Source organism: Centrocercus urophasianus, unplaced genomic scaffold, assembly GCF_019232065.1.
Source record: "Centrocercus urophasianus isolate 14NV4802_14NV808 unplaced genomic scaffold, USGS_Curo_1.0 seq_16, whole genome shotgun sequence".
NCBI classification, from domain to species: Eukaryota; Metazoa; Chordata; class Aves; order Galliformes; family Phasianidae; genus Centrocercus; species Centrocercus urophasianus.
Genome location: NW_024884711.1, coordinates 18,465,084 through 18,476,799, shown reverse-complemented (window position 1 = coordinate 18,476,799; position 11,716 = coordinate 18,465,084). Strand labels below are relative to the sequence as shown.

Genomic DNA, 11,716 nt, shown 5'->3' with positions numbered 1-11,716 from the left:
GAGGGCGAGGGAGCGGCAGCGGGAGCGGCGCCGCATGATGTGGGTGCCGCTGCTGGCGTGCCTCACAGCGGGGATCGTCTCCGTGCCCAAGTGCCAGCGCGGCCCCGGGGCCCTCCTCGGGGCGGTCCGGCTGCTGGCGGCTGTGCCTGGACTCTGCCAGCGCCGTAAGTTGCCGAGTTGCTCTCCGTGCTCTGCCCGAGAGGGACGGACGCTGTGGGACGGAGGGGATGGCCGAGCGGCCGCGGGCAGGTGGGGCGGTGGGTACATACAGCGGTAGGGGGGGCGGATCAGAGCTGCTGCTGCCGCTGCGGGAGCTGCCGGCACGGCCCGGCTGCGGTCCCGGGGCGGGTGGGTGATGCGATTAAGCGCTCGGTTTGACAGCGCGGGCTGAAAAATGGGCATGGAGTTCAGGGAGACCTTTTTTCTCTACCTGCTTCAATCGGTGCGCACTGACAGTCCGCTGGCACCAGCGGTTCTGCGGGCCGTGGAGGCTCAGGTAAGAGTGGGGGACGCTTCGAGTTGCGGGAGGGCTGCTCGAAGTTTTGCCGTCAGCTTAGGCCTAGGAGTTTGTGCAGATGCACCTCCTGTGTCAGACAGCTCTCAGGTTAGTCTGGCGTTTCTTCAACGATGCGGCTTCACTGGCAGGGACCGAGAGACAGATCAAGTTGACAACCACCTTCCCTTTCTTTCCTTTCCCTCTGTGGAGTAAATGCATATTCCGTGCTTAAGCCTGGAGTTAATTTAAACACTAACTTGAAACCTTTAAAAATAAGATTTGTAACGGGAACAATGCATCAGTCTTAAGTTCCTCCCTACATATGTGACAAATTCATGCCTAATTCAGTGGGATTTGCCCAGTGCTTTTAAAAACAATGGAATAATTTGTTAAGTTTCACAGAATAATTTATTTTGCTCTTTTGGCTTCATAGTTCGAGCTCAAAACCAAACTAAATGTCAATAGGAAAAATAAAATATAATATTATTAAATGTCTTATGAAACATGACAGCTTCATCCAGTATTCCAGATTTTTTTCTGTGCAGTGTAATTGAGTTTAAGAAACTAATTGAAACTTTATGGAGAGGAGATCTCGTTGCCTTAGTGCAGTGGTATGCTTGCTCCTGGGTGCACAGCAGTGCAAATAAGGCATGAGAACAGCATGACATAGGTGAAGACTGTGTGTGGGGCTTTTGCTCCACAAGATGCTTGCTTCTTTTGTTTTGCTTGACAGTGAAAATGCACATGGGTGGTAAGTTGTGGGCTGCATGTTTATTGTGACAACAGCTACCAGGTCTGGCAGTCTGCTGCTCTGATAGATCTTGCTCTCTTCCTCTGTGTTTGAAACTTCTGCTAATTTGTGAAAGCTGAAAGTTGCACTGAATTCTTCCTTTCATGCATAATCACTTCATAGTTTAACCAAGAAGAGTGTTTTGTTTTTCCTTGAGTATATAAAATAAATGGTAGAAGTTTGGAGGCTTATTGTTACTATTTATTTTATTTCCTTGTCTGTCTATTTTACTTTTGGCTGCGTTAGCTCTCTGCATCAGCACAGCACCACCTGAATTCCTTGGACTTCTGCAGTCTGCTGTTAGCAAAGCGCTGGGCAGCAGCTCCATGTACAGCTATTTGGCAGCGCAGCTTTGTTGAAGCAGCCACTCCTCCATGCTTCTGCCTTGACAGCACTGGGCATGGAGAAGAGCATCACACTGTTCCCGTGCCATCAGAGAGTTCAGATTATTTATGTGCACATTTGGCAGAATTTCTTGCACTGAATCTCCAGTTCTAAGAGGAACTGGAATGAATATGAAACATTCATGGGACTGAAATGTATTCATTCTAGTTGAAGCATTTCTTGCTCTTCTAATTGAAAAATGTACAGTTTTATGTCACCTGAAGTATTTGTTCTCAAAGTAGAGTTTGAGATGTGAGTTACTGCTTGGGTGTAAGTAAAAACAGAGTATGACCCCAGTTTGCAGCTAAGAGGAGTGCAGAAGGAAATCTCCCAACACTGTAAAGTTGCAAGTCCCAAATTAAAGGTTCTGTAAGCTCAGATAAAAGGTTAGTGTTGTTCCCTTCGACAAAGGGTCCCTTGTTCGCTAAGTCTTACCGAAGGGAATTTACAGTTCACTAAGCCAACTAAAACAAGTACCTGACATAAGAATGGAACTAATTCAAAATTAAATTTGTATTATAGCGATTTACACAGATCTCGTATTTATGATGGAACACAAAAAAACTGACGAGCTCCTGAAGAATTAAACCAGCTAAGTGAATAGAAGCTGAATTCTACAGCGAGAGCACGTGTGTGCATTGCTTGTGTAACTACTCCGCATATGTGCAGACAGTCTGCTCACTTGGCTCTTTTGGAAGCTAACCTCATGCAAGTCTTGCATCTTCTGTATTACCATATAGAGTGCATAGGGCTAAAATGCTGTAGAGTGACTGATCAGGCCAGGTTAACAGAGGACATTGGTTAAAATCCCAGCATTGTCTCAGAAAAAGCAGTTTTTACATACATTAAAACTTGAATGCTAAGGTGCTTGATGCTTTCAAAACTATCTGGGTTAATCATTCCTACATGAAACTCAAGTAAGCAGAGTTTACATGTGATGTGCTCCCAGAGATTGGATGGCATGGCAATCTTTATCCTTGATTGAAGAACTGAAGATCAGTCACATGGCAGTTCTTTTGTACAGTCATGGTTGACAAATCTCTTGACATTTTGAAAGTTGGCATTGTCAGTATTCTTTATAGTATCTTTTGGAAAGACCAGCTGGGGTTTTGGGGAAAACAGAAGATCTGTGATGATAGCAGGGACAACTGTTAATTGATTTATCCAAACAGCATGACTTCTGATGCCAAACATAATCCATTACTGTTCTCTCATCTGGCTCTTTGGTAGTTTGCCAGCCTTGACACATCAGATTCTCATGTTCTAGTTACAAAATTTCATAAATCGTTACAGTGTCACTTCTCAATGGCATAGAAAAAGCCATTCAAACTACACATGAAAGAACTGTTTCTGAGGAGGTGGTCAGGAAGTGCCCTGCCCTCCCCTCCCCAAAAGCAAGCAAGCAAACAAACAAAAAATCTGAAATAAATTGTATGTCATGGTAGCTTTAACCATGTATCTGTCTGTTGATTTCTATCCTATGCCCATTTCTATTTAGAGGCTCAGTGAAAGCTGTATTGTATGGGGTACTCAGCATTGAGACAGTTCTGCTTTTCCTAAGTCTTAAAGCAATCCAAGGAGAAGAGAAAACCCATTTTAAATTTCCTGATCCTGTGTGGGTGATTTGCACCTTAAGGCTATAAGATCATTTTTGGCAGTAGATTGCACTTCTGATGAATAGCAAAGAGGAGGTTCACTTACCTGCATGTTTCAAAGGAGCATATTATGCCAATGGTATGCATAAATTTACTTTGTAGTTTGCACAGTTCTCACCACTTGTTACAATTTCATATATTTCTTTGGGGTTTTTATTCAATAGTTCTTTTATGGTTTTTTGCAAGTTGAATGAAATGATGCACATATAGCATTTGCAGTGTTTCTGTGCTACAGATGCTTGAGATGGTGTGATTGTGGGAAAAGAAAGGAGATGGTCAGTTTACTAAGTTTACTAGAGGAGCAACAAGTATACTCTTGGTGCACCAGGCAGCTTGAGTTATTATGTCATTATGGACGCATTGCTGCTGAAGTAAGTAGGGAAGGCAGCTTGAAGTCTGCATGCAGCAGGAATATTGTTCATAGCAATTTGAAGAGGTAGTAACTTCTTTTGTCCTTGAGCTTTCAAGGGCTGGAGCTGCAATTACTCCAGAGCAGGTAGGAATTACACTTCATTAATCAAGAGGCCTGGATGAATAAATTTGATTTTCCATTAAAGTACAATTTGAGTTTGATTTATCTCTTCAGAGCATCAGTAGGATGTTAGAATGTAAGCTTTATGGAAACCTGAGGAAATCTCCATCAAATAAATCCTCATATGTTTATATGTTCAGTGTACATAAACAGGGCATAAAAACATAGTGCTTCACCATATGCTTCAGTCACTGCAAGTAGAATTTTCAAGTTCCTGGAAAGAACTTAGTCGTAAAATAAGAACATCAAGGAACTTTTCACTTGAATGACTCCTGAAGACAAAACCACATCAATTCTAGGTGTTAGTGTAGCTAAGACAAAACTGGGAAAGGAAAAAAAAAAACAAAACAAAACAACCAATGAGATGTACATGTTAATTGGTCTTGGAGTTAAGATAATTAGTATTGTTATTCTACAATAAAAATTGTAAGATACCATATTTACAAATTGCATAAATTGCATAGAGTTCTTAGTAGAAGCCAGAGATTTCATCTTTGCAACAGATCCACAGTAAGAAACACTAGCTTTGTTAAACAAAATATTTGCTATATACATGAGCTGCTTTTTTTATGACCAGTGTGCATCTAAAAAACCTACAGCAAAAAACAGGTTTTGTTCAGTATTGGGATAGGTGTATCTCATTGATTTAATGAGCTCTGTCAGGAAGGACAGACAGAATGTCTTTGTTTTCAGTGTGCTCAGTGTTCTTAAAATACTTTAATGGCACTGAAATTGTTATATTTTCAAGAATTATGTATGTAAATCTCTACTTCCTCTGTTGGTGGTAGTACAGACATTTTGGTATAAAGATAGTTTCTCAAGTTGAATGCACTGAAAACAAAATTTTAGAGAACATCAATTCCTTTGTTAATATGCTTTTAAGTCAAATTCTTAAGGCCTCTGTGCTTATAGCTATGTCCATATTTTCAACAAAATCTGATTTAAAAGTCCATAACTAATTGCTGACATCTGTCAAACCAGTGGAAAAGATGTAATACTTCTTTTTGATCTGCACAAATAGACATAATTTTTGATGGACAAAATAGGAGGCGGTCTGTTATTCTTCTCCAGCCACTTGAAATTCATTAAGGAATAACATGTATATATATATATGGTGTGGCTTACATAAATGGACTCAGGCTATTTAGTTTTTGGAAAGGAAACAGGGCTCTAATGAATTAGTTCACTGTAATAGAACCTTTCTTCAAGAAGAAGAGCCAGCCTCTTTCCAGCCATTCAGGATTCCCTCTTGTTCTGGCAGCAAAACAAGAATAACCCTTTTAGCAAAATGTGTTTCAAGATTATATGAATTTATAGCATTAGAAAGCTGCTAAAAAGGCAACTTCTCACTGAGTCTTTGTTTTCCTAAACTCAAAAGTTTGCAAAGATCATAATTGACTCCTTTTCTTCATATGTTTCTATGCTTCCCATGACTTCACTGTCATACGCCTGTAGTAATTTCAGCCTGCTATTAACTGTGATGACAGTAATGAACCTGAAGTATTTATAATTACCAAAAGAGATGAAGAGATGGGTTTGAACTATAATTATCAGAGGAGGAAAATTCTGTAGCTTCAGGCAGGTGGAATAATGCTCCTGGGTGCTGGATTTTAATTTTTCATAAGGGCTCCTCTCTGCCCAATGGTTTGGATGTTGTTAGCAGCACTGTGTTATTGAGTTCCAATCTTAAGAACTTCAGAATTTTTGGTATTTTACTGTTGTAGCTGTGTTATGAATAGAGCTGCATGATGTATAGTGGCATCTCTAAAGTCATCCAAATCTGGTTAAACCAGTGACTCCTCTCTCCAAAACATATTCCCTTCCTTCTCAGTGTTCAAGTGAGCGAGGCATAGTGAATTCCTCTTGCTGTACTGTAATTAAGAATATGATTTATGTCCACTTCCTCTCCACAGGGTGACAGGTTAGTTCTGTACTGAAGACAACTTGTTTCTTTGGGATGGGAGGTTCTTGCTGGACATCTGGAAGTTAAATGGAGCAAGATTCTCATCTCCTTGTACAAACAGGACTCCCAGGAAATAAAAAAACTTTCATTCTGGCATGAATGGTGTAAAATGATCTAAATAAAACTAGTGACTTAAGCAAGCAAGCTCTTCCAATCTAAGCAAAACTTTGAATTGCATTTTGCTGTCAAAATTGTTGTGATGTGAGTTCAGAGCATGAAATAAATTACTACCTGTTTGAAATCTCAAAGCTGCATGTTTAAAGGCCTTCCCTTACAGAGCATTTAAACTGCACCTGCAAGGCATTCACGTATGTGAGTACTTACTTGCAGAACCACAAGCAGAAGCTTGCAATCAAACAGTGTATGTTTACCAGTAGTTAGAGTTAGTATGCAAGTCTGCACATTTTACAGCCTGCAGTCATGTTTTATGTAGTCTTTACCTGCAAATTATAAGAAGCTAAAAGGCTTATTATGTAAACCTAAAATGGAGGTTGGGCACTGCCTGCTCCTAGACAGGTATGATTGCTATTTTCTATTTTTTCTTCTTCTTTTTTTTTTTTTTAATGTTTGTGAATAACATGTGTGTCTTTTGTTTCAGAAAGTTAGTTTCTCATTATTCATTTAAAAGATTTTTGTGTTCCTCCAGTTTTTATGTTTATATTCGGAAAAACACTGCAGTTTAACTTGTCTTTGAAGGACTCATGCTTCAGCTGTTAATCATCAAACTGTAGCTTGAGTGTCTTGTGCTGTGTTATCACAGTTATTTGAAATAAGACAATGGTTTCTGCATTCAAAGAGAATAAAAGTAAAAAAAATAATTTAAAAGAAAATCCCAGAAAGCTTTTACCACATTCCATTGTTCTCATGTCCAATGACTTTTTTGAAGATTCAAAACTATTGAAAAGCAAGTTACTGGAATAACAAAGAGCTAACACATTGTATTCCTGAAGGCAATAACATTTTTAATACCCCTAGTGAATATATCTTCCTCCAGAAGCTGGGATCCTCCAGAAGATGGGCATCATACACTACGAGTCCACAAGAGAGGTGGTTACCTGCTTTGATACCAGTCTTTAATTTCATATTCTTGAGGTTTTCTAATTCTGAGTGCAATTTAATTCATGCTAAGTGTTTTCTTTTAACCTTGGCTTGTCTTCTTTTTATACTAATATACACAGTTATTTGGGTTTATATGCAAACACATAGTGAATTGAGGCTTTTGTTTTGTTTTAGGGCAAACTTCTATAAAGTATATAATTTGATTATCATTTTGTTCTTGAGGGTCTGGTTCCCGCAGGTATTCAGCTTTGAGTATTACAGCCTGGAGTATGAAATAAACTTGTCCCAGTCTACAATGTGTACACATAAAAACTCAGCAAAGTGAGTTATTTGCATTGCTGTGGACTAAGAACCAGTGGATCAGGTGGTCTGTGATGATGCTCCTTGTGAAGAAATAGCTCTGAGCTATTCTATGATGCTGATGAGCTACTTGCCAGTCATGCTTGCTAAGATAGAAGCAGTGTAATCAGCCCTGAGGTCCAGCAGCAGCAATTTTAGGCTTTGTGAGAGCAGCATGGCTGTGTCCAAGCTGGCCAACTCTTAGGGAGATCCTAGCATCTGGAAATGACGAGAGTATAATGATTTCCATGTCCACGTTCTATCCTTGAAAACGGGAATTAACACTGCTCCACACATCCTGAAGTTCTTTTTAAATCAAAGGATTTAATGAAATTAAAAAAAAAAAAAAAAAGAGAAGAGAAAAAAGAATTAAACCTTCTGCTTCCATATGCTTTGTATTTTTACTGGTGCAAAACGGTGCAAAACTGTGCAAACAAGGCTATCAAACCTTTGCCATAAAAGCTAACGGCTGTTGGGAACAAATCTAGTTCTAATGGTATAATCAGAGTAAATTGCCATGTGTGTTTTTACTTGCCAGAGACAGAAAAGATTGGCTTCGGAAACTGAATAGTCTTTGACTCATTGTTTGCAGTCATGGGTTGCATCAACCAAATTTAACCATCTCCTATAAAAGCAGGAAGTTTCATGGAAAGGAGAGGCTGCAAGTAGAATTGGACAACAAAAAAAAATTGTGTGTTATGAAAAATTTCAAGGTTACAGTCCTTGTTTTCATTCTCTATTGCGGCTTGGGAACAAAGTCAATCCGGAGTACTCAGTAGCAGTCTCCCACATTCAAGGTCATATTTGAGGCTGCAATTTGATGTGTTTGTGAGCCCCAACTGCTACACCAGCAACTATTTTTGTAGCACCTTTTCTGAAACACTATGTGCAGCTTTCTGATAAAAAGAAGAAATTCTCTATGTGATCTATGCATTACTCTCAAAAACTGGAGTCTGTATGAATCTGTATGAGGTTTCTGTTCTCAAAGTTTCCTTTTGAATGTTGTGCAATATTCACATCACTGAATCTCCCTGAGAGATGAGGCTAAGGAAGATGCTTGTAGGCTCAGGGAGGTGTAAGGAGTATCTCCTTGAAGCCTTGCCTCATTCCCTAATTCTGGAAACGTGCATACCCCATACGCACATGCTGGAAAACTCCATCCCATGTGCCATGACAGAGCGTTCAACACCAGAACATCCGGCTTCGACGTTACACATCCTAGCCTTTGCAACCATGTCCTTTTCTGTCAGAGCTTTCCTAACACTGTGTAGTAACGCTGTAGAAAAGGGCCTCTCCTTTTTCCTCATCTCTCTTTGCCTTATTCAGCTGATACCCAGCATCAGTTCTCCCAAGTGGCATCGTTCACAGATTGCACAGTGCATAAATAGAAGGTCTTGGGTCTGTCTCTGCACAGTTTGCACAGGCATGAACTGTAGTGTACTAGGGCAGACTGCTGCATTACTTGACATTCTGATGGCCCATTACTGTTGTGGCTTCCAGTAAAACCCTTCGTTCTCATAGAATAATGTGTTCTTGTGGTAATGTGGAAGAATAAGGAGTGGGAACCCACAGTGGCCACCAGGACTCGCTCACTAGCAATGTCTAGATGTGTTTGTATACTTCTTATTTGTGTGTCATTTTTATCTCTTATCTTTATAACTATATCATGGTTTTATCTTTCAAGGTATTCTGCTTTTCTTTCAAGGAACACTGTACCTCTTGGCCATTATTATTTTTTTTAATGACTAGTAGAAAAAGAATGTCAAAGGTGGCAGAGTTTTTGTTGTTGTTGTTTGATTGATAGTTTAATAGAAAGGCTTGCCATGTTTACAGAAGTATATTTCCAGGGCTCAGGATTTAATCAGTAGGGGTTGGCTTTTTCTCTTCAGGTTACCAGCAAAAGGCCAAGAAGGAATGACTTCAAGTGGCACTAGGGAAGGTTCATATTGGATATGAGGGAAAATTTTCTCCTCCAGAAGAGCGGTGGTGTACTGCAATAGGCTGCCCAGGCAGTTGGTGGAATCACCATCCCTGGAGGTGTTCAAGAAACATGTAGATGTTGTTCTAAGAAACATGGTTTAGCATGGTAGGTGGATGGTTGGACTAGGTGATCATGGAGGTCTTTTACAACCTAACGATTTTGTGATTCTAGAGTTCTGTGAACAATGAAGGTCATGTTTTGTACCTTTCTTTTGCTCACCGCATTTTTCTTAGAAAATATTCATCTTATACACCCAGGTTTTGTATCTGGGCTCCTTTTGCTGCTTCTCTTGCTGGAGAAATGTTTTCAAATCCATACAGCTTTGTTCTTGTTAAAACAGGAGAGTAGAAAGCAGAAAAATTGTCTGGTAAGTTCGTTCAAGTAATCTTAGGAATTTATTCTCAATCACAATAGATTACAATTTTCAAACTGAAATATTTTTGGACAAAGGGGAGGACCTCCTGTTCAGAGGAATACCTTGTTACCCTCTTGGGAAAACATGGTGACAAAGCATGCTTTTGAAGCATGACATTGCACATCAGGGGCAAAGAGACTGCTTATTGCTTGCTTGGAAAAAGGGGAGATGAAGCCCTAATGCCAGGATTAGGTTTTAGGATTGGTGGTTAAAGCACAGCCTCTCATTTTTTCCTTGTAATCTGAGTAAGAAAGTGTCAGACACAATAATCATGGAAAAAAATTCCCACTCTAACATTTTTACAATGCTTTTCATTGTATCTGTGCGTTCAGCCAAAGTGCATGGAGAAGCTGCACATTAGCTAGGGCAGCTCCTGCCTGCCCGGTGTAGGAGTTGCCCTGTGCAGCTCCCAAGGAAGGACAGAAAGGTGGAGGTGGTTGCAGTGTGCTGTGTAAACTGCAGCATCCCTCAGAAGCAAGGCTCTGTTCTAGTTGCTGAAGGCACATCATCAGAAGAGATGGGCAGCCAGGCTGACTGCTTACGTAGAACAAGATTGGATGCAGATTTTAAGGGTAAAAAATGTATAGACAAGATGATATTGTATCTTACCTTAAGTAGTGCTCAGCAGTCTGAGGACCATGATCAGGAAGTATAAACTGCTAGTTATTTTTTGGCTTTCTGTGTTAAGTAAGCAAAGAGTGTGCATTCCAAAAACAGCATAAATGTGCAACTACAGCAATGTCATTAAACGTCTAAATTCCTGGATGTACGTGAACAACATGCTGGCTGTTGGAAAACCGAGTGTTTAGCATTCACTCCAACCCTAGAACACATTATTATTATTATTATTCCTACTCTCAGATAAATGCTCTGATCATGATAAAGTTACATTCATAATATGGAGGCAGGATGTGATTATAACGTATACAATCCTTGTCTAGTCTTGATCCCTTTTGTTGATGAAGTTTAGGCTTGTCCTACCTGTGCTTAGTAGCTGGAGCACAGTTGAATGATGTGGGGGAGGCAAGAAAAGAGCAGGTTAACCTCCAGCACTCATTTTTTATTATATGCATATGCCTGTGCAGTTCCCAGCACAAAGGTTGGCCCTTGTTGAAAATAGCTTTTGGCATACATCAGTTCTAGTGAAGCCAGTAGAAACTTGCCCTTAGCTTTGGCTGAACAGTAACTCAGTCTTGTCTGGACTCTGTTTTTGGTGAAGTGGCAGGAAAAATCTCAGTTCTTTGTTAAGCCAACTCATATAAAAATGTTTCTTGCTCTAGCATGTGATTTTTAAAATAAACTGAGAAGTTTACACTGAATCAGTTAAGGTTTTAGAGTACATTTATAACCAAATAGTAAATATTTGGTGAATGAAAGCATTTCCATAAATGTTACTGCTATAAGGGACTACATACTTGGGAACTATAGTAGTGATGTAGCCAGAATGTGTCTCAGGCACTAATAAACCTTTTCAAGTTTCTCTTTATTCCAAAAAAATCATTTTTTGGAGCCAATGGCACCAAGCCTGTCAATTGCCAGTGCATGACTTCACGTTGCAAAAATGGAGCTCTGAGTCTGGAGAGTGATCTGCAGAGAGATTTGCATCCAACAGTACTGTGTACCTCATTTGGTAAAGTATTTAATCTTCTTTGATCACCCTGAAAACCCACATTGGATTTTGAGATCTTTTCTTCTCACTTAGCAGTTTAGAATGACACAAAGGAAATCATATCTTTTAAAAGATAGGCTATATTTATAAACTAAATCAGGCTTCAGTAGATTGAGTGCCTAACTCATACAGATAAAAAAGATTCAGCACCAAACCACACTGAAAAAAAATCTGTGGCAGTTATATTTCAGCCTGTTTTTTAATGGAAATACTATACCCGTTCCCGTCATAGACTCTTCGTAGTGTGTGCGCATTACAGTAAAACGTGAATGTCTTGTTACATCGTCAACAGTTTTTAGAAGTGTGAGAATTTGTGAGTGCATTGTCTGTGTTATGCAAATAGGATTATATGTTTTAAGATCAGAAATTATTATAGGTAATGAATTAAGTCAAACTCACTGTTTTGTTTACTTTGAATATTGGTTGTGATGAC

The 11,716-nt window shown here is 39.6% G+C and overlaps 1 protein-coding gene across 8 annotated transcripts in view; it reads left to right on the top strand.

Moving 5' to 3' along the window:
* Nucleotides 1-34: 34 nt before the first annotated feature.
* The window catches only part of ITGB8 (integrin subunit beta 8), a 58,937-nt gene continuing 47,255 nt past the window's right edge, over nt 35-11,716 (top strand). For 2 of the 8 annotated variants that reach the window (XR_006168548.1, XM_042817278.1), the window contains exon 1: nt 11,179-11,244. Coding sequence is in view for 1 of the 8 variants with exons in the window: in XM_042817275.1 (XP_042673209.1) it covers nt 35-164 (130 nt within the window). In the remaining 7 variants the exon portion in view is untranslated. Of the gene's footprint in view, nt 165-6,848; nt 6,868-11,171; nt 11,245-11,716 lie in introns of those variants that run through there. The other 6 variants (XM_042817275.1, XM_042817281.1, XM_042817277.1 and 3 more) reach the window with 6 other exon arrangements.